Source organism: Lethenteron reissneri, chromosome 17, assembly GCF_015708825.2.
Source record: "Lethenteron reissneri isolate LAM-NWPU_2019-01 chromosome 17, ASM1570882v1, whole genome shotgun sequence".
Classification (NCBI taxonomy): domain Eukaryota; kingdom Metazoa; phylum Chordata; class Hyperoartia; order Petromyzontiformes; family Petromyzontidae; genus Lethenteron; species Lethenteron reissneri.
The window spans coordinates 4,467,282-4,490,647 of record NC_083795.1 but is presented as its reverse complement, the minus strand read 5'-3'; the positions used below and the strand labels follow the sequence as shown (position 1 = coordinate 4,490,647).

General features: G+C 47.3%; 1 protein-coding gene across 1 annotated transcript in view; it reads left to right on the top strand.

Moving 5' to 3' along the window:
• LOC133343346 (serine protease HTRA1B-like) overlaps positions 1-23,366 on the top strand; it is a 52,520-nt gene that overhangs the window by 15,354 nt on the left and 13,800 nt on the right. Inside the window, exons 7-11 of the mRNA XM_061552876.1 lie at positions 17,970-18,047; positions 18,436-18,535; positions 19,381-19,585; positions 20,694-20,888; positions 22,219-22,251. Coding sequence (XP_061408860.1) covers positions 17,970-18,047; positions 18,436-18,535; positions 19,381-19,585; positions 20,694-20,888; positions 22,219-22,251 — 611 coding nt within the window. The remainder of the gene's footprint in view (positions 1-17,969; positions 18,048-18,435; positions 18,536-19,380; positions 19,586-20,693; positions 20,889-22,218; positions 22,252-23,366) is intronic.

Genomic DNA, 23,366 nt, shown 5'->3' with positions numbered 1-23,366 from the left:
CGTCGTTAACCAGCCGCCACCCGACACAGCCAACCAGTGAGGGTTGTGTCATAAACAAAACGTGTCGATTAGTTACAACTTCAGCCCACACGGCGTGTTGGAGAGTAAATCCACAACGTGTTTAATTTGAGTACTGTGACGTTTGGCTGGAAATGACATCCAGCGTCATCGGGCAATTTTTGCTCGAATTGTGAAGAGATCCACCTGCTTCTGGTCTTAAATAGACACAGGTACTAACCTGGAGCCTTGATGGCACCCCCCCCCCCCCTACACATTGGCTGGCTAGCTGGCCGTTCTCCTTTTTAAATCCTTTATATTAAGTTCACTTGCTTGCTTGCTTGCGCGATTACGACCGTGCAAATATTTCGGTCGTTTTTTTACCCACTTCCCGTGATCCAATCGAGCTGACATTTTGCACACAGACTCGTTGTGCGTGACAATTAATTTTCGTGAAAAATGTTTTCCAAAATTTTACACTTTTTAGGAAAAAAAATGTATTTGTAATTACCAATTGCTTAATGGTGGCAAGCAATCATCTAACCCATAGGTGGCAGCCATCTCAAGCCAGAGGACGAGAAGACTAGCCGCCACGCATATAAAGGATTTATAGTGAAAAACTTAGTTTTTACGGGTTAATTTTTTCCAAACTTTTTTGGGATGGGCCAAATGCTTTGGATGGAAGCTGGTGGGACACCTTTGGTTATTGTGCAATTGGCAAGCGTGGCTGTGCTGTGCTGCTGAATGTTGTTTCGTAAAAATATATTTACCGAACTCACTTGAAGTGGCGTTAATCATGCCACGTGTTGCCTTAAACATTTCCTGGCTTTCCGGTTCTTTGAAACATAATAGAAAGACCCTTAGTATTGTTGTCAATAAATTCATATTTAGAACAGCATTTTTGTACACAAGCTGCACGTGATAGATTCTAACCCACGCTGGAGAGCTATAATCTGAATCGGACCATAACACAGCGTGTAAATCACCATCACATGGCACCAGTGTTGGCCGTGAAACGACAACAGCTCCAAAATGGAAAGCGGCAAGTTTTGTATTGCTCTGAGTGCCCTCACCACGTGCATCACAACCGCTCATGCCACGTGGGACCACCGTGCGCCAATTCCGAGTAAAAAGAAAAAAAGGTGCAAATTAAGGAGGATCTGCACAAAGGTCACAGACAATATTGTGAAAAACATTAATTATAACGTTCGTGCGGTGACCAGATTAGATACTGGGAAAACATTTTCCTCCTTATCTGTTTTACGCCTCGCTGCTTCTCTTTGTAAACACGCTAAAATGCCAATATTATTTCTACGAAAAAAAAAACAACTATTCATAAGTTCAAGTGAACGTGGCTGAGCGCCCAACGAAGGACACCGATTGGTTGTAACTAATAAACAGGCCAAGGTTGAACTAAAGAAGAATATGTGTAAAATAATACACAGTCGAGGGGGGACCTCATAAATCAACGCCCATTAGCGCCGCAAGTGGACGGGAGGTCATCATGCGCTGCTTCAGAGGTTCATATTTGAGAGGAAACCGCTGTAACTCATTAAACGTATTACATTCCCAGTGCTGTCTTATGCTGACCATGGATACATGGGTGTCTGGTGAGGATTATTTTTGGACTGGACCAGCATATTTTTAGGCACTCCGAATCTACTACGGTGCGGACAGTTATGGCCGCTGGCTTAAGAAAAGACTTGGCGAAAATAAGGGAGCTTTGCATTTAGAATAACGTATGACCTTCAAATTGACCAAACTGGTGATTGTGCCCTGCATATAAAACAGTAAACAGGATACGGCTGGAAATGTGAACACTTGGGGCTCTTAAAAAACGTTTATTTTTGTGCGGCTGCGTGCGCGCGCGTCGGCGTGCGTGTGCAACATGCCTGTGACGTACGTGTTATTGGAGGATGCATTCGCCAACATCTCCATGGATCATGAGAAAATGTTTAGTTATAGTTTTCGCGCGGAGGCATGTGCATTGACTGCGTCGCATCGGCTTGCAAAAACAAGGCGGTTCGGCTGTTGCAATTAACCTCACCCACATGGCATCAGGAGCTGTTTGCCAACGTTCCGATGTAACGTTAAGCATCGTGACCTTCATTGCTCGGCTTCGGAATTCATTTAGCTCCGATTCCCCCGTTTGGTAAATGTCACACACGTGTTTGCGGAATTCATATTGAGTAACGGACAGACGGCGGGCAAACCCCGGGCGAGTTGGGATGTTGTTGCAAAGTGCTTTTGTGGATTTGTCTTGTGGGCTGCGATGACTCGCTCATTTGACACGACTTTGTATATTTAAAAAAATAGCCGCTTGAAATAGATCCAGATTGAATACCTAAAGTATAACACTGCTGTACGACTCCGTTATGACCAATACGAAATTGTAACGTATATGCTATTTATCCAGTAGGTGGCATGTGGTACACGTTTGAGCAAGCATTCCACAGTTTCCAGGACCACTAGTTTAAAAAAAAATTCTCATGAATATCAGCCCTTTGGTCAACGGCACTGCTGGATTAATGCCTTCTCAAATTGTGTCGGTCACGTGGGGTGGTTTGACCAAACTTCGAACTCAGGTCACGAGGTTTCAAGAGTGCGGACCACAAGGTACTGGCAGTGCCCGCTTGTCTTCACGAGCAGTAATGTTTAACCATCACAAGCTGCGTCATCGGCCTGGTCATGGGAAAGAGGGGGGTCGGGGAGAGGAAGCAACATTTATTCCCCCCCCCCCCCCCACTTAATTAACCCCCCCCCCCCAGGCGGTTGTTTAAATATGTCAACAACAGTGGCTGGCACTGTGGGGCGTCGTGGTTCGAATTCTTGAGATATTCCACTCCCCGCGAATGGGGAGAGCCTCCTCGTGTGTCCCCGTTGAAGAATCCCCGAGTAATCCCCTGGTGCACGCTGCCTACCCTGCTGAGCAAGCCCTGCAAATGGGGTGACTAGTGGAGACACTTTCTGTTTCGATTTAAAGCTTTCGTGACTGCAGGGATTCATCTTCTTGGTTCTTTCGGTAAAGTCACGTAGAAGGGAAGAAATAAAATAATAAAAATAAAACATAATGCAATCATTCTCACGACGTTTCGGCCACAACGCAAGCAGCCGTCTTCACCTGAGGACGGCTGCTTGCGTTGTGGCCGAAACGTCGTGAGAATTATTTTATTATGTTTTATTTTTATTATTTTATTACTTCCCTTCTACGTGACTTTATCGAAAGAACCAAGAAGACACTTTCTGTTGTTTAAGAATTCCTAGATTTGACCACTGCGGTCCCTTCCTCCCCGCAAATACTTTATATAAAAAAAAATACCTCTTGCGATCCACTCCAATCCCCTGTTGAATATAATCCCTTGATACGATGCCGATGTGAGCCCTCCCACGCCGAACTCTCGCAATCCTCATCTTGATGAAGTGGAACTGATTTGCGCCCGCTGCTGTTTACTCATCTCCGGATGAACCGATGGGCTGCGCTGACCCGGATACCGCCTGTGAAATAACAAGGCCAAACGGATGGCCGGCTATTGCACTTGACATTTAACATTTGGGCCACTCTGTATTATGAATGAATGATTTGTGTTGCAACACGACGATTCAAACAATGTTCTCGCTGTCTCACATGGCGCAGCGATGACGCGTGAGCATTCATTGCCCTGGACTCGAGCAGTCCTAGTTCCTGTGCTGCATGCGGATCAACGAGACGACTATCAACGCTCATCGCCGCAAATACTCCCAGTGGCATTAGAAAGGGCAGGAAGGCAAGTGAGACGGTATGTCATTCTGCGTGTGAAAATGAGGGAAGGGGAGCGGTGGTGGGAAACGAGACCTTTTTTACGATATTTATTTAAATGTTTAAAATGGATTTCATTAAAGAAGCTTCGGCATAAAGTAAAATATATATATATAACTGAAACTCTACCCCTTGGAGTAGTCGGAAAATGTTGCGATGACATCTTATGTTGGTCTTGGCCCAAAAGCGTGGCACTGTCAAAATTAATCAAGAGAGTGTTCGTACGGCTCAGTGTGAGGATAAGTCGTTTTTTTTTGCTGCAACGAGGGAGAGGTCTTTTTTGACCCCATACGAACGGTAGCCATTTGACGACATTCATTGTTTCAATAGAGGGGTTTTATTCGGTTAGATCGCGTAAATATATAAATGTGTCGTTAAACCCGCCACCACCCGACGTAGACAATTAGTAAGGTTTGTCACGTAAACGGAAGATGCCAATTTGTTACTAGTGCAGCACACGCGGTGTGTTGGAGAGTAAACCCACGACATTTACCACAGCATTTAATTGTAAATGTTGTGGGTTTACTCTGCTGTAGTAGTAACGAATCGGCACGTTTTGTGTACGTGGCAGAGCTTACTCATTGGCTGCGTCGGGCGGTGGCGCGTTTAACGACACATTTATATTCACGCGATATAACCCAAACACATCTATTATGCATAACGTTGGTCGCGAAAGCCCCACTACTATGACTAGGTGTTAAATCCATTGCGTTGTCTGACTCCGTTGCTCAGATCCAGAGAGAGATAGAATAAACACGTGACGGCAGTTGTTGTCTTGCATAGAAAGATGTAATCGGAGACAGACGCACCACCGACATCGTCTCTGCACTGACGTCAATCATTCAATCATCAGATTTGGTATGTTGTCCCATTCTCGTAGCACAAGGCTCTGAAGAGAGTGCTGTGTTTCACAGACGAGGATGGTCTGCCAATATGGGGGCCACGTCGCTACGCGGTTTCACTCAAAGTAATTTGGCACTCTTCGCATGCCATTGCTATAGTGTAATAACTATGAAATATTGTTGCGTCTGTTGAAAGCTTCGGCTTAATTGCATTCACCAGCTTGATCAGACTGGTCATATGTGGAACGATGCAGGGTGGGTTTCTATCACATTATGACCACACGTGGGCAATTGTTTACCTCGGCATAAACCACATTGCACTAAGCATTTAATTCAGCCACGAGCACTCCATGTGAAAGAGCATTTGTTCATTTTAACTCGGTAAATATCAAGATTAGATCTTCAGGGGAATCAGGAAGGCATATCCCACACCCCGCCCAGCAGTTGATGTCTCCCAACTATTTTCTATTTGATAAATGACCTGGCACGTGCCACGAAACGACTGTTCAGGTCACAGAGGTCACACTTAAAAGAAGTCACGGCATGTGTACTTCAATTACGGAAAAGCCCGTGTGGATTTTTCAGCACCAAACCATAATTCACGCATGCGAATACAAATGTTCGACGTTAATGCAAATTAGTTAAGATGCTAACTTGGGAAGTGATCATCTCGGGCCCAGAACCTGGAGATGAAACACCAATGTACACATTGATTTAGTATTTGTACACGTTTAGTACACGGCAGAGCTCTGTAATACTTTGACCCTGAATCATTATCACCCATGATCTAGTCACTGCTAGAGGAAAACCTCACCAAGTCACCACAATTTGCTCACGGTCTTGCAAAGCAAAGAAATATCGAGCCCCTCTGTGGAGTGTTCCATCCTTCAACGGAGACGACTTCTTTAGTCTCGACCACCTACCATCATCCCTTCTCGCAACGTATCCCGTCACTACCTACTTGCAGCTACGGTGGAACGACAATTCACAAATGGCAACCCATAAAAATGAACCACGTGATCCCTAACACAAAAATAAAATAAAAGTAACTATACTCATTTTTGATTTTTTTTTACCAGGTAAGGCCCACTGAGCCATATAGCTTATTTTTCAGAAGCGACCTGGACACAAGCTAAACGAAGTGGCTTATCACGTGGAGATGTATAGAAGCCAAATACTCTAAACACGTGTTTCTAAATGTGGAGAGAAAACCCGGAGGAAAATGCACACGACCATGGAAAGAACATGCAAACTTCCAATATACAGGCGTCAGGGTCGGGATCGAACCCACGACCTCAGGCATGGGACTTAATATCTCACCACCACGGCACCCCCAGTTCTAAGCATGGAATGGGCTTACAAAACCTTATATACAGATCACTGCAGTCGAAGCACGATATCCGTGCACATTGTGTAAATATTATTTTACTTAACTTGACAGCAGACAAGCTGTCAGACTTCCCATGTAATTCACTCTTTGTTGGTGTAACGTCAGTGTTTGATAGTTTATTAAATCGGGTCATGTAGATGGAGGAAATGACATAAAGGGAAAAGACCACAATAATTATTCCATTACACGGAGGTGCTCGGTGTATTTAAGGGCATTATTCAATCACACACGTTCGGAATGTGGCGAGTTCATTCACGCATTCCCAGAAAGCAAAATTCCCTAAATCTAGCAGACTTCTTACACAAACATGTTCTTTAGCACAATTCGTCATAAAGGGAAATTACCGGTAATCAAACATTACAAGAAGTGTATTGAGAATAGAACAATGTAGGCAGGCCTCCCTCTTTCTTCCCTCCCAGCCGGCAGGCTGGGGGTGTGTTTTGGGAGGTGTTCTTTCCAAGTAAGACGAGGCAATTTGTCCGATTGGAGCTGCTTCACCTGCCCCGTTGAATCGCGCCCCATGGCTCTCGTGGCACTTTGCGGGCTGATCCGTGCCAGCAGAAAGCGAGGCAGGGAGGGAGGGATGGAGGCAGGGAGGGCGGGATGGAGGCAGGGAGGGAGGGATGGAGGCAGGGAGGGCGGGATGGAGGCAGGGAGGGAGGGATGGAGGCAGGGAGGGAGGGATGGAGGCAGGGAGAGAGGGATGGAGGGAGGGATGGAGGCAGGGAGGGATGGAGGCAGGGAGGGAGGGATGGAGGCAGGGAGGGAGGGATGGAGGCAGGGAGGGAGGGATGGAGGCAGGGAGAGAGGGATGGAGGGAGGGATGGAGGCAGGGAGGGAGGGATGGAGGCAGGGAGGGAGGGATGGAGGCAGGGAGGGAGGGATGGAGGCAGGGAGAGAGGGATGGAGGGAGGGATGGAGGGAGGGATGGAGGCAGGGAGGGATGGAGGCAGGGAGGGAGGGATGGAGGCAGGGAGGGAGGGATGGAGGCAGGGAGGGATGGAGGCAGGGAGGGAGGCAGGGAGGGATGGAGGTAGGGATGGAGGCAGGGAGGGAGGGATGGAGGCAGGGAGGGATGGAGGCAGGGAGGGAGGCAGGGAGGGATGGAGGCAGGGAAGGAGGGATGGAGGCAGGGAGGGAGGGATGGAGGCAGGGAGGGATGGAGGCAGGGAGGGAGGCAGGGAGGGAGGGATGGAGGCAGGGAGGGAGGGATGGAGGCAGAGAGGGGACAACGGCGCACCGTGCCAAGAGGGCTGCACAGAGGCAGATGGGCACGCGTCCAGACACAACACTCCTCTGCCGTGGTGGTGCTGGCGAGCTGTGGGATAAGGGGAGGGGGTGCGGGGGCACTGCATGGGTAGGGAGTCTTGGGACTGGCTTGGCTTGATCGGGTGGGGTTGGTGGTGGTGGGGGTAACAACGCTCGGTGGCGGTGGTTGGAAGTTGGTGCTGGTGGTGGTGCTGCTGTGCAGGAGGAGTTTCGGGGCGGGCTGCTGGGGGTGGGGTGTGTAGTTAACAGCGCGTGTCACTCAACGCTGACGCTCACAGCGCCGTGCGGACTTCGCCCAGTGACTTCCCATTCGGCTAAATAGCGGCGTCGCCGGTGCGTGAAAGCGCATTTGAGTCCTGGGGCGCGCGCACTCCCGCACGCACCTCGCAGGTCCATCCCAGAGCAGACGGAGGGGGCACAGGGAGGCAGCAGCAGTAGACTTCATACAAGGACGCATTCACAGCGCTGCCATGGGCTCGCCAGTGCTCCACAAGGCGCTGCTGCCCGTCGCTTTTCTGCTGCTGGCCTTGGCCGGCGAGCGGGGCGGGAGCGCGGAGCGCGCCGGGGAGGGCGAGCCGTGCGTCTCCGTGATGACTCCCGGGGGGCCCGGCCCGGCTACCCGCGTGTGCCGGGCGGGACTCGTTTGCCGGCCCGTGGTGGGGGTAGCCGGGGCTCAGCAGCAGCATCAGCAGCATCAGCACGGCGGCGGCAAGCGGCGTGCCAAGGGCGTGTGCGAGTGCAAGCACCCGGGGCCCGTGTGCAGCAGCGAGGGGCGCTCGTTCTCCAGCGTGTGCGCGCTGCGCGCTCACGGGGCCAAGGCGCTCCACGCGGGGCCCTGCGCCAACGGTATGGCGTGGCGTGGTGGGCAGTGGATATTGAGTGGCGTTTGTTGTTGTTGTGGGCAATGATGTGCTTTGACTGGGTGGAGATAATTGCGATGGGAGGGAAATAAGAAAAATAAAACATAATAAAATAATTCTCACGACGTTTCGGCTACAACGCAAGCAGCCGTCCTCAGGTGAGGGTGGAGATTATTGCGATGGAAGGGAAATAATAAAATAATAAAAATGAAACATAATAAAGGAATTCTCACGACGTTTCGGGTACAACGCAAGCAGCCGTCCTCACCTGAGGACGGCTGCTCACCTGAGGAAGGCTGCTTGCGTTGTAGCCGAAACGTGAGAATTATTTTATTATGTTTTATGTCCTCACCTGAGGACGGCTGCTTGCGTTGTAGCCGAAACGTCGTGAGAATTGTATTATTTTATTATGTTTTATTTTTATTATTTCCCTTCTACGCTACTTTACCGAAAGAACCAAGAAGATGAATCCCTGCAGTCACGAAAGCTTTAAATCGAAATATAATTGCGATGGTTCATGCGGTGAGATGATGGAGATGTGTGATGATGCGGTGAGATGAAGATACGTTGAGATTGTGGTGGTGATGATGGTCCGGTGAGATAGCTATCCGGTGAAATGATGATGTAGCTGCGAAGGAAGTTCAACATACAGTACAGACATGCACTAATATTTCAAGTATAAGTATCCATAATGGTGCTGTGTTGCAATAACTATAATTAGTATGAATGCATGGTGATGCGTTATTTGTTTATTCACATCTACTCTTGACTACCATACGTATTGTAACAAGTACAGCGGAACAATCACAATCTACTTGTAAAAAAGTTAATGAGCTCTTCTTTTTTTCAAGAACAACAACCCTTAAACGGTTGTGTCATCGTGAGCCTACGGTAGAACAAATACCGTGGGATATAAACGAGCTCGTGTATGTGCAGAGTGGGTACCCGGTGTCACTTTTTTCCGCAATTCCAGAGCGCGTGTTGTAAAAGTTAATATTTGGCGCCTTGGTCAACAGCAACTGCAATCATACGCCGGCTTTCCATTGTTTACCCACGAAAAGCCACACCGAGTCTCAAAATACGTGTGGTTTATTTTTTCAAGAGGCATATGTAACTGGGATGTTTGGCCAAATTTTAAGAATTAGTCTTAGACTTCATGCGGGATAAAACACCCACCGGGGATACGCACAGATGGATGAAAGCATTCACTGCTGTTATGTCATCTTACAGTCACCACGAAGCCCCAGCGCACACAACAGCTGTTATTTCTTTCCCAGACAATCTCACACAAAAAAATACTAAACAGGATCAAAATCGACTTATAACTCTGCAATCGAACGGGATCAGGCGAAGGAGATCGAGTGATTCGTTCAACAGCTCCAGGTGTCACCGTAACGCGGACGAGTTTGCAATCTTTCATCCCTCACTGGCGGCGGTCCGCGTGCATCTCGTTTTGTCAACAGGACAAAACCGTAACTCCGTCCTGCAAAGTGTGCGATAGAATATGCGTTGCGGTCTCGTGGCCATGAATGGATTGTTGTTGAATCTATCTGCGCGCAGTGTTATCCTCACGTACCTCAGTTTCTACCCCACGCACAAAAACACCATCACCTGCAACAACAAAAAAGGGCTCAATTTGGACTTGACCGAGGACTCTCCTGAAAAAGATTTCTGGGACTCACAGACGATTACCTGTGTGAACAAAGTGCGTTAATAGTAATACAATTATTGAAATTCCACGTGCAGAGACATCGGAAGCGGCTGTAATCGACGCACGACCACCAGGCAACGTAGTAACAAGTTGCCGTAAACCGCTACCGCACAGGTCGTGGGCAGCCCAGGGGAAGAGTAGCAGCAACATCCATTGTTGTTGGACTGTACTACGCCACCCACGTCTAAACGTTAATTGCCGGAGAACACAGCTACCGTGGTGGATGAACTGGCGTTCGTTTCGTCTCGCTCCTGCGGCAATATCTCGACAAGGCGACACATTCGTGACACCGCCGTGAAGAGTGAGTCACGGGGCACAAACAGGGCGAGCGCGGCTTGCAACATCTGCGATTCGATCGCTAAAAGTCTCTCCGGGGGTGGGGGGGGGACAATTTTTTTTTAAGTTACAGCCTATGTGTCAATCTACCACTGAATGAAAGCCTCCCTTACGCTTTTATAACACACCGAAAAACATTGATTTGGTGAAGCGTCCCAATTGCGGCATCGGCCCTCCTGAGAAGCGGTGTCGAGACTCGTGGAGGGGTTTTCCTGGATAAGTGCACGGGCATCGCTTAGTCACGGACACTGGGAGATCAAATGATATTCGGAGGCAGATTGAGGGAAATTAAGTGTGATGATATCCCACGCCTCCCCTGGATGTTTACGTGTCACGCAGCGTGCGATTACAAAAACAACAGTGTTTGCTCCCTGCAAGCCTGCGAGTCTTAAGCAGGCAACCTTTGTCTCTGTCTAATGCCACATGAGACACACAAGTTAATAGCTAACGGAACCCCCCCCCCCCCCAGCTGTGCAATATAATCCCATCTTGACCAATGGTGTGAGGGGCAGCAAGCAGTAGCCTCACTGGTTAGTTGACTGTGCTATGAACCCGACGACCCGCGTTCGGATTCAGCGGCCACGGCTAACATCAATGTAATGTGTCAACCGGTCCTGGGTCTCCCCCCCCCCCCCCCCTTCCCTTCGCCAACCTTCGCTGACCAGCGTGGTGAAGTATGGTCGAAGCAACCTCCCACGACTGACATGTCTTCATCCTAGCAGTGGCTTGTGAAATAACGAACGGCTTCGAGCCCCCAAAAAAACTCTAATTACACCTCCTTTACCCGTAATGCACACACTCCACTGTGCTGAGATTCTATTCTACTCTTGCGCATGGCGGCAATATGTTCAGGAGTTGAATGTCAATGTCGAGGTCTGCTCGCCATGAGAGGGCTTTAGGAGAGAGTTCGTGTACTTTTGCTCTTCCGCCGTTGAAATGTGGTTCCAATCATCTATATAAAATACAAATGTGTTTTTATTACACTAACGCACCAATGCCACGGCACCCGCGCCATATAACTACATCACCCGAAATGTGCCCGGTCTCGTCACATCTCGCAAGCTAAGCAGGACTTTGGGGCTTGAACAGCGCTTGAATTGGCAAAAGCCATACCGTGTTCCCTCGTTATTCGCGAGGGATACGTTCCGTGGATGCTCGCGAATGGCAAATTTCGCGGATAACGATATTGGCCGACGGACATCGTACGCACAACGTCCTCAGATGCTTCTAAAGCTTTGAGAAGTTCTCTCTCTATCTCTGTCATCTCTTCATCTCATCACTTTATCTTGTCACTTTCTCGCATCACATTCTCATAATTGCGTCTCATAACGTTCTCTCTTTCGATGCAGTCGTGTAGAGTTCCATATGCGATTCGCAGATAGCCAAAATCGCGGATAGCAAGTTCGTGAATAACGAGGGAATACTGTACATGAGACAAATTGCAATCGGCCGTCGCAGGGCAGAGTGGTGGGCAGCAGAGGGCAATGTAGCAAAATCGATTATTGTTTAAAGAATGGCATAAATCATGGACCACATAGTAGACCACCGCCCGCCTCAATCATTCACTGGCAGCATTTAAGATGTCCGTCATCAGACTCTACCTAAAGCCGTTCATTTATTCACCAACATGGGTATATGAAGGACTTTGATACGTAGCGTGCTTCTTCTATAGAAGGATGATGGCTCTGCAGAAGTTTTGAGAAGTGCGCGTGTGAACGTATGTAGTACCATTAAACACAGTCACTCCGGTGACAGGGTGAACATTTGCTGCCAACCCACACACGCGCAAGAATTCCATTAATTTCCCAGCCAGATTTGCGAGCCAGATATGAGAGCCGGAGAGCCACAAATTTTCAGAGTTTCCAGCGCATATGTTGCGTTTGCCAATCCGTTTTTGGACATGAAACCAAATTGGCTACATACGTGTGCCATTGATATCAGATGCGAAGTTTATCTTATTTTCCTCCAGAATATCATCCCCAATGTCCTATCGGTGTTGTGTGTTCACCCCCCACTATAACGCATTCGGAAAACTCTCGCATAGCAGTCGGTACGAGTGCAACACTTGGTGTAAGAGTAAGACCCACGGAACCAGATATGACATAACTACCTCTGGGATCACTTCAAGTGACCTGTGAAGTACAGAGTCGGGGGGGGGCACTTTCCCACCAGATGGTTTTACATATTTTTGTTTCCTGCGCAGAGTAGCGACAACCTGGTCCACACCGCTCTGCCACCACGTAGTCCCAAGCCCCTCTGTGTGATGCCATTGTCGTTACGTTACGGATACTCGGTATACAGTATTGCCTTGCACATGCTTAGGCTTTGCATGTCTATGTTGCCCACAAATCACGAATACAGTACTATTTGTGTTAGGCTTCAAGTTTGTTTTGTTTAGCCAGGTCAGAGCTCAAGAGACCAGGGTAGTCTCATTTGCGAGAGTGGCATGGGTCACCAATATGACAAGAGAAAAACAAATAAAATAAATTACAGCAATAAAGTAAATATAAAGTATAGTAGACAGCAGACTGCAAAATATGAAGACATCAACAAGGTGACACAGACTTAAACATTGGCATGAAGTCCAATCTGTGCTTTTAATGATTTACTCTGTGTTTATATATGGACAAAAGTTTACCCTGAAAAGCCACCTGACTCTTGAGACTTGATTCAAGCAATCCAAACTCTGCTGATGAGATACTGTTTATCAAAACCGGCCCAGAGTTTTGCTTGACTTGAAACAATGCTGGTGAAATTGTATGTTCCCAGAAGACCATGTGGCTGACGGCTTTGTACAAAAAAAATTTGCATTTTTTTCTGTGGAGGCAAAGATATGTGGAGACATTGTTTATTTATTTCGTTATTTATATTCTCAGCAACGACGCAAATGATTATTTTTAGTCTTGAGATGCTGTTTTATTTCTTCTCAATTACTGATTATTTTTTGTTTCACTTGGAAGGAAACCGTGAGAACCAGCTGATGGCTCTATCATAGGGGCACCACGGTGGTGAGATGTTAACTGCCCCTTCTAGTCTACAGGAGGTCGTGGGTTCGATCCCGACCTTGACGCCTGCTGGTTGTATGGATTATTCTCCGGGTTCTCCCGTTTTTCCCTCCACATTTAGAAACGTACTCTTCAAATTATTTGAACATACTCAGTATCCTATGTACTTTTTCACGCATTCAATACAAGTTCAAGCGTGACCTCAAATCTCTTTAGGAATGTATACACAGTACAGGTCATTGACTTTGAGACCAATTGTTACTGCTAAATATACACAAGCACATATATATAATTACGCTTCAAAGGGAAATCCATTGAATGGAATGTATATCCGTTGTTGGTGCCTAGTTTCTGCAACACGAAGATGCCAACGTAATTGTGTTTCCTTTATACAGTTACTACACAAAAGGTCCCGGAGTGATAACACCAGGCAGAGGAATGCAAGGTGCCTGCCGAGGCCGAGATCCATGTTGGGGGGGGGGGGGGTGAGGGGGTGGAGGGTGGAAAGTCTCAAGCCAAGATTCCGTTTGAATAAGCAAACTGGCTGAGCAGGTCATGGTCACGGCGGCGTGAGTCGTGTGCGCGCGCGTGTCGCGGCCACACGGTTGAGCTCGTGGGTTGGGTGGCCCATGAGCAAATTAAACTGCCGAGAGATACGACCGGGCAATCGGACACGGGCGTTATTTTAAGGATCAGCTGACGGCTCCGTCATAGTCATATGAAGAGGAGTTGGTTGGAAATTATTGAAGAGCGACTTTTGTTTAATGCGAGCTGGGGGCAAAGCATAGGCAGACGCATGGATTTGTAATGGTTTTACAAATATATATATTTCTTGTTAATGGCACTAAGTAAAGGGATTTGAGAGTATGTTTAATTCTGCAGTGAAATTTGAATCCCTTCTGGTGTCCCCCGATACTCCAGCCAAGCACTCTGTGGCCAACCTCGGCTGATGTGGTCGTTATGGTCAAAAAGGACTCTACACGATTAATCTATGCCGGGGATGTAAAACTGTTACTTGAAACTGAGTATGGAGTCGTGCGAATTGTGAAATTTTAGTGAGTTCGTGCACGGACAAAGATACAAATGGGTAATTAAAGATGAGAAGTGGTGAAATCATGATTGAGGGCATCAGCACTACATAGATATTTTAACTGGGCTGTATACTTCGTGGACGCTATAATGGGCCACGACGGGTGTCAATGAATCACATCAAGAATAATGTCAGCAATTCTGTGCCGAAATTAGCTACTGCTTTGCCACATTAATTTTAGTGCCCTACTGTTGTCTGCTTTGTTCCGGTGGCTTGTCGACGCGACTGCCCCGATTTCAGCCGGACAGAATGGTTCGTGAAAATGGTTTGGTCATTCCGTTGTTGCAGAAATTCCACAATGAAGGGGGGTTGATTAATTCATTATTTGTCAATCAGGAAACTCGGTCCAGTCCCAGTCTTTAGGAGCAGTATAAGGTTACCACAATACATCAGTAAAATTACGGATAATTACACGCAACTGACATAATACCAGCAGAGCAACAAAGAGGGTTGTTTTATTTGAACTGGTGTGATGCCAGGACCTACTACTACTACTCTACGGGGCTTGCATGCGTCCGTGGGAGCGATTAAAATAAAAGGGACATCATCTCAAGGAAAATTAAAGATTACTGTTTCACATAATGGGACTGGAACTAGTTGATGGGAGTTCGGGGAGGGGGTGGAGGGGATTCAGCGGAGTGTATTGGATGTCTCTATGGTGGATTGTTGTTGATCATAGTTTAAGCCCAGGGCTTTAGCATACAATGGCAATGTGGAATTACTTAACGTCTAAATGCGACTGCCGTGCAGATCAGTGGGGTGTATTTATTCACGGAGAGATAGAGACGGCCTGGCATTGTTGGCAAACAAAGGCGAAGCATCGGCTTCAATATGGGCAGGGAATGCGCAGCACGGATGGCTGGGAAATGTGCTCATGATGCGGTAATGATTTGTTGCGGCCACAGGTGGTTATTGATTGAGCAACGCAGACAAAAATTTTATTCCGAGCTGCTATGTAAGTGAAATGAAATCAACATAAAGACAAAAGTGCGAAATATATCTACATTTGACCACGCGCCAACAGATAAACGGATGGGCAGATGCACAGAAACGTAATTCATTGTGAGAATCATGAATAATAATTGTAATGTCCATCGTTCATCCAAAGAGTAGCAACTACCGAGGCTCTACTGGCCCCGAATTATTGCTAAGTCGCTCTATATAGTGTATTTGGGGGGAAAGCCTTTGTCCAGGAGTGAATCGATCATGGCCGTATGTTTATTTAACTTATGTTACACGGTACGTATCCAACTGTGCCCATCGGAGGTGCAGTCATCACGGCTGATGATGACGACAATAATAGAGTACGTCAATAATATACTTTATTTTTTCGTAGAAACCAGCGCCACAGCTCCATATATTTTGCGAATTCATTAATCAATACACTATATTGCATTGGCAATGTTACACAGGGAGCGCATTAATGTGAGGGTATTTTCATTTGCCTGTATCCCAATGCAGCCAAATGTCCCAAGTCTCACCGGATCTCAAAAGTTAAGCAAAGCTGAGCTCCCTTTCGTACTTAAATTAGCAACCACCAGGGGCTTGCCAGGTGTCGTAGGTGTGGGCCTACAAGGTGGCCAGGAGATGGCAGTGCTGATCGAGTGGAGTTTCTTGACCCATCGCCGTTCCTCCCGCATGATGCCGAATGCTCATTCGTGATATTGGCCAAACGTCCCAGTTACAGGACCCTCATGAGAGTATTGAGACTCGGTGAGCCCACCTTTCATGAATAAGCAAAATAAAAATTACGTATTAAATCATTGGCTGCAAGTCTGCCTCCGCACCACCGATGTCCTTCCCCCGCACCTCCGATGAACACGGTTGCCTACGTACGGTGCAAAAGAAGTTTAACGTCCAAACACACACACACATACACACACAAACATACACACACACACACAAACACACACACAAACATACACACACAAACATACACAAACACACGCACACACAAACATACACACACACACACAAACATACACACACACACAAACATACACACACACACAACATACACACACAACTGAATCCCAGTCCAAATAAACGTGCTTATTTAAAGCTCCCTTCACTGCTAATTGCATCCGTGCCCTGTGCTGCACGCAGCATCGCCACGCGACTGTCACCGAGACTCCATCCTGTCAATGCGACGTCAAATCATCGCCGACAAAGCTGGCATGAGCTCTTTGACGAACGCTGAACGTTTCTCCTCCAACAACGACGACGACGACGACTAAACAGCACACGTTGTGTATGAAAAACAGATGTTACAGTGCCATGGGATCCGGGTTAAAATTTCTAAAGTTAATAAATAATTAATAAACGCGTTGCTGCGTTAACGAGTTCATGTCACTAATACAATGCTCTGCTTGAAGGGTAATGTATTCCCACTCATGCACGGTTGTTTTTACAAGTGTGATTGACAGTATGTGTGCGCGTGTGTGTGTGTGCGAGCAGATTGGCTTACGTAGTAGTTAGTGCACTTGTAAGCACACGAACTTAATTATTTAATCGTGCGTAGTTTGTGTGTCGAACAGTCTGCGAAGCTAAATGGAAGCGGGAGGCATCTTTGCCCATTACCAGCGAGTGTGCATGTCAATTTATGTGTGTGTGTGGATGTGTCTACGTATGTTCAAATGTGTGCACGTGCTGTGTGTACGTGTTGATGTGCATTTGTGTGGATGTGCCTTCATGTGATGTGCACACGTTCACACGTGTGTGTGTGTGTGTCTCGTGCAGTGTGTGAATCTGAACGTGCATGTGTGTGGACGTGCTCAGCTGCAAAAAATTCAACGTGTGCACGTGCTGTGTGTGAATGTGAATGTTTGCGTTTCGATATGCCAACATCATACGTTTTCTCGTCGGGAGCGGTAGTGTAGATTCCCACTCACAGCCACACGGTTCTGAGTCTCGCCTAGGTCGACTCAGTCTCAAATGCAGTACCTGCTGTGATGTGTAAACACTTTGGAGACAAAGGCGGCTGGTGCTGGCCACCCACCCCCTCGTGTGCCGTGCCGGCCTTCACATGCACTCGCGGAGTCACTGGAACGATGCGCTCTAAAATCTAAATCGAAAACTCATTGATATTAGAACTGACACTTCTGTCTAGTTTGTTATCCCTGCCCCCCTGCACCTCCGATTTCACCACGGTTGGCTACGTACGGTGCGAAAGAAATTCAACAAGCATACAAACTCTCTGGTTCTTTTGGTAAAGTCGCGTAGGTATAAAATAAAACAAATTAAATCACGACGTTTCGTTATTTTATACCTACGTGAACTTAACGAAAGAACCAAAGAGTATGGATCCCTGCATTTTCGAAAATTTCAAATCTAGAAAGCATACATACACTCCCACCTGAAGACGGTTGCTTGTGTGGCGATCGAAACGTCGTGATCTATTATTATTTTTCTTCTACCCACGTGACTTTACCGAAAGAGCCAAAGAGATACATACATGCAACAGAATCCCATTCCAAAATGCACGTGTTGGCTCAGCATATTTTCAGTCCCCTTCAATTGTATTCGTGTCCTGCGTTGTGCGCACCACCAACACCAACACCACCAACAACGACAACCACCACGATGCTGTCATACATAGGAACAGCACTCGCCCCAACAGTCCCATTCAAAGGCTACAACGCTGGGGGATCTTTGTCCTTGTGTGTGGATGCAGCGTCCCCATTCCCTCCGGAGCTGACGGCTCTGCAGGCGCGCCCGCTCGCCAGCATCACGGCCGGTGACGCACAGAGCGGTGAGGACCCCCCCACCCAGCACCAGCGCCGCGCCCGAACGCCGCACTGATTATTTAATTGACTCATTCATTAGCGGCCAGAGGTTCTCGTTTCACCCGTGAAAGAGTTCGCGAGCTCGGGACGCCTACGCCGTGAGTCGATACCGTCTTGGCACAGCCTTAACGGGGGGTGCAGGGAACGACTTAATGAGTCCTCTTGTCAGAGGGAGCACCCTGCTATTGCTGTTACCTTGCTACCACAATTTGTCAAGGTCCACACCTGTAGACACTGTCCACGTGGAGCTGCTGTTGTTGTTGTTGTTCTTTGTTTACTGTGACTCCGGCCCCAAGCAACTGGGCTAATCAGGGTGTCCCCCGACTTGCCTCTCTCTCTCTCTCTGTCGCTAAGGCTCGCAGCCGCACAAGAGCCTTCGCGACAGGTTCAACTTCATCGCGGACGTGGTGGAGAAGATCGTGCCCGCGGTGGTGCACATCGAGCTCTATTCCCGGTGAGGCACAGCGGCGGGAGAGACCGCGGCGGTGAACTCCGAGGTGTGGCGGAAACGAGCGTGTGAGGTTCCCCTCTCTCTCTCTGGGGAGGTACCGGTGTTTGCATTGGGGGATCGTTTTAAAGTAAAAAAAACTAGCTCTCCCTTTTGCCAAACGAGCGCTGGAGTGGTGTTCATATCCAGTGGTGGATCCTAAGTCAGCGATGGGATTTCCATGTTGACTTTTAATTACCCTGGAGGCATGATGGGTAGAGTCGACTTCGATCAGGACTTTCGTTCACAAACTTCCAAATGAGAGTCAGCGTGGCCAGATTAACCCGGATGCACCCAATCTTCTCAGATCTTGACAGCTTAACTCTCAGCATAGGAATAGATTGAATATAAGTGTGAGAAGCTTAAGATGTTATCTCCTTGTGTCCGTGTGTTTTCTCTGAGTAATCTGGTTTCCTTCCACAAGCCAAACACCCATTAATTGAATGATCAAATGCCCCATTGCAGGACCTTCTTTACAAATATTCTTGATACTGAGTGAAGCCTTCCTGCATACATAACAAGAGTTATTATTGGTACCACTACTTTTATTACGTCACTTTCCAGGGAAATATATTTACGTATGTTGAACTTTTTTTGCACCGTACATAACCACCCGTGCTAATCGGAGGTGCTGGGGAAGGACAACAAGCTGAACACAAAACGCAGTTCTAAAGAAATCAGTTTTCAATCTAGATGATTTAAAATTACATAGCTCCAGTGGCTCTCTAATATCGGAAAGCGCGCGATGCGGCGACCGTCTTTGTTCGATGGGCGAGCCAAAAGCCGCTAACGCAGTCTTCTCACGTGGCCAGGCACCCGTTCTTCAACCGGAACATCTCCGTGGCGAGCGGCTCGGGCTTCATGGTGTCGGAAGACGGCGTGATCGTGACCAACGCGCACGTGGTGGTGAACAAGCGCTACGTGAAGGTGCAGCTGCACGACGGAGAGTCCTACGAAGCCTTTGTGGTGGACGCCGACGAGAAGGCCGATATCGCTACCATCCGCATCAAGGCCAAGGTGACTTGCCAGCTTCGGGTTGCCGCCTGTCCCGATATTCCTGTGACCGCCTTACATTACATGCAGCTGTCCTGGGAAATGTGTAGGTCTTCCTTTGGACATTTAAAGTCCCCAGCCTTGTCAGTTGTGAATAACACACTGGTCTCAAGACAGTTCTCCCCTCTTCCAGTAGATGTTTCCCTCCAACACTGGTCGTGGTTTTTTGTACGCTGGAGTTGGCAAGCCTCGTACCAGCGCCTGTGCTGCTGCTACTGCCTCCTGGCATTTTTCTTCGCTGTCCCCCATGTGTGGTCCTCACACCACTATGAATTGACTGAAATATGTTTGTCATTCTGCTGACAACTCGAGAAACTCAAGTAATACCATGATGAATGGCACACCAAAAGGAAGCAAACATTACGCCTTTTAGAAATTTCAAGATAGTCTTTTTTTTTTTTTACAGGACGTCACGTAACTTGGAAAGCTGGCAAAAAACACTTCATCGAAAATTAATTGGATGAGAAAATAAGTGGAAGTGCCGAGTGCATTTATAAATACGTAAATTAATTTTCTTGGTTCTTTCGGTAAAGTCACGTAGAATGGAAATAATAAAATAATAAAAATAAAACATTATTTAATAATTCTCACGACGCTTCGGCCACAACGCAAGCAGTCGTCCTCAGGTGGAGAACAGGTCTGTCGAGAAGACAGAGTCATTCAGACAGAGTCATTCAGACAAAGTCATTCAGACTCCCTGCAGTCACGAAAGCTTTAAATAGAAATAAATTTATTTATTAATGACTGGGGAGCGGGGGGGTAGGTGGCCGAGCGAACGGCCACGTGGTTCGTGCGGCCGCTTGAGTCTTTAAGAGCTCGGCCGACGTCGCTGCCGCCCCTGTTGTTTGACTTGCATCCCACTGGGATTTTGCACACAGCGTTGGTGTACACGGTGCTTTTTTCTGCAATATTTTGCTGTCTTTTCTTGGATTTTCTGTTTGCACTTAGTCACATATTCACTTTAAGATGTTTTCTTGTTCATGTTTTTGTTTGTTACGGTTGCACCCGATTCAAGAGCCGAATGGCTCACAGGGCTATACCTAATCAATGAACTTGAACTCTCCCATCGCAGAAAAAGCTGCCGGTGCTGCGGCTCGCTCGCTCGGCCGAGCTGCGTCCCGGCGAGTTCGTCGTGGCGATCGGCAGCCCCTTCAAGCTGCAGAACACGGTGACGACCGGCATCGTGAGCACGGCGCAGCGCGGCGGACAGGAGCTGGGCCTCGAGGACTCAGACGCCGACTATATCCAGACCGACGCCATCATCAACGTGAGCGCGAGCGAGAGCCGGCTGGCACGGGCGGCTTCGTCGTCGGTGGTGACGGAGCTCCACTGCCGCCTAGGGCTCTCACGTTTCAGTTTCATCTTGGGTCTGTGCCGGTCGGCAACCCCGGAAAAATATATATGGAACTGGTACACCGCAAAAAAATGTGAATTCATTATTCATTCTTATCTATTACACCGTCAATGGTGCTGTTTGTTGATGGTCGTTTGGCATTTTGGGCCTTTGAGCCTGTAGTCGGCAACGTTGGTGTAAAATAAAACAACTATTCATATAGGCTCATCTGAGGTATTTTCCACAGCAATAAAAATCAAAATCCCATCCACCTCTGGCTATACGTCTGCAGCTACTAATCTTGTGCCACCGACTGCAGGCTTACCAGCGAACCCAGAGAGTTCGCAGTGAGAGATTCAGTGTAACGCATTCACTGATGTCACTCCTTACCGGTAAAAAAATGTCGTCCTTGTTTTAGATCCAATGTGCACTAAATTGAGTTGATTGTAAATGTGGGCATAATGGCAGTAGAATGTATGTATTGATATACACACATATATGGAAAGTTGAATGAAATTATATAAGTTGGGCAGACTAACTTGAAACAGATATAAACAATTATAAACATTACAGACTTGTATTTATTGCATATACATATTGCCACCGTTTTTTTTCTTGGGGAAATTTTCCAACGTTGAGTTAATCGGAATCGAACCTATGACACTGAATGGCATGTGCATTGTGGGAATGAGAAATGTTACATTCAGATTCATCGGTTGATGAGAAACTAATCAAGGACATACAATCGGCATTCAACAGCAACCACAGGTCTAGCTCACGCAAAGGCAGGAGAGGTCACAGGAGTAGACTTGGTAGAGGGAAGCATGGAGTGACTGTAGTTACTGTGGAGGTCATTATTCCTCAAGTATCAATAAAGATTCTGCCTCTGGATGAAGACTTACATAGAAGGTTTCGTGGAACGCTTCAAGCGCGGAGCGTGAACAGTTTGCACTCGTGTTGCTGCCATCCTTCACCATCACCTCTATTATTAAACATTCCAGGTCTTTAATAACATCGAGACTAAAGTGATTTATGGCAGCTTTATTTTCGACTACCTCCATTCGCCCCAAAATGTTTTGACCGCCTATCTCACGTGCCTGAATGGTAACGCCGGTCTGTGCACCCCATTGCCCGTCCGTTTATCGATGTCACCGTTTTCGGGGTGAACGCGCTTCGACTCGATACTTTGTGCCGCCGCTACTAACGTGTGTGATTGCGATTGTGTCTCTCGTTGCGTGTGGCTGGCCCCGCGGCGTTGGGACAGTACGGCAACTCTGGCGGGCCCCTGGTCAACTTGGTAAGTGGATTTTTAAAAATCATCATTTTCACGCCAGTGACATTTGCACGTACGTACGTATGTTGAACTTCGTTCGCACCGGTAACATATCCAACCGTGCTAATAGGGATGCCACCTCCTACGGGGAAAAAGGATTATTCTCGTCAAAATAAGATTTGTCAAAAAAGGCGATTTCATTCACCCCTGGGAACAGTGAGCTGTCAGATACACACGTTTGTCAAGAGATCAGTCGTTGAAATTCAAGTCTCCAGTCAAACAAAGGTCTCAATCTCCTTATATCTGCCAAGTTAGCCTAAATATTTAGGGCTCTTACTGTTTTAATGACTCGTGCATTCTGGGCATCCACTTGTTTTAATCCATAAGCTTGTTTGCCAATGATAATGCTGATCACAATCTAACTTTGCTTAGCTTAATCGTTGGAAGGAATGCGCTTGTCCTTGCTTCACTGGCTGGAGAAAGTAGACGCACGTGAAACAATTCCCTCGCCACACTGGTCAGTGTCGATGGGTGAAGGTGGGGAGCATTGGCGCGGGATAACATAGAAGTGCAGTACAATAGCTCTAGCTGCACTCTCCCCTGCTGTCCACGTCGTAGTTCCACAGCCAACAACAATCAGTTGTGCAAAGTGCGTGACCCATTGCAACACCTTATCACACTTAGCTTCTGAGATATGATGGGATTGGGTACATTCCGGGTGATTTGGTCGTACTCTTGATGAACTATACAGTGTACAACATAGTGATTTTATTTATTAATTCATGATAAATGGAGATTGAAAACAACTTTGCCCAAAAATCCGGAGTACATGCAAAGCACTTGTATGTATGCGGCCTTAATTGCGATATGTAGAGATCATGCAGATTAGTGGCGTCTTGTGAAATGCTTGAGTATGCATGTGCTAGGCGTGGAATGCACTGCGCATGATTATGTCAGAGAGGAGATTGAACAGAACGCAGCTTGTATTAAAAACAAAACTAAGAGGGTAATTCAGTGCTGCTGAACTTAAATCTTTATAGAAATGCACTTCTCAAATGTAGTACTTTTCACATTCTGTTCCTATAAAAAATTTTTTAAAGGAATGCTTGTAACGTTTAAAGCTTAAACAGTCTATGCAT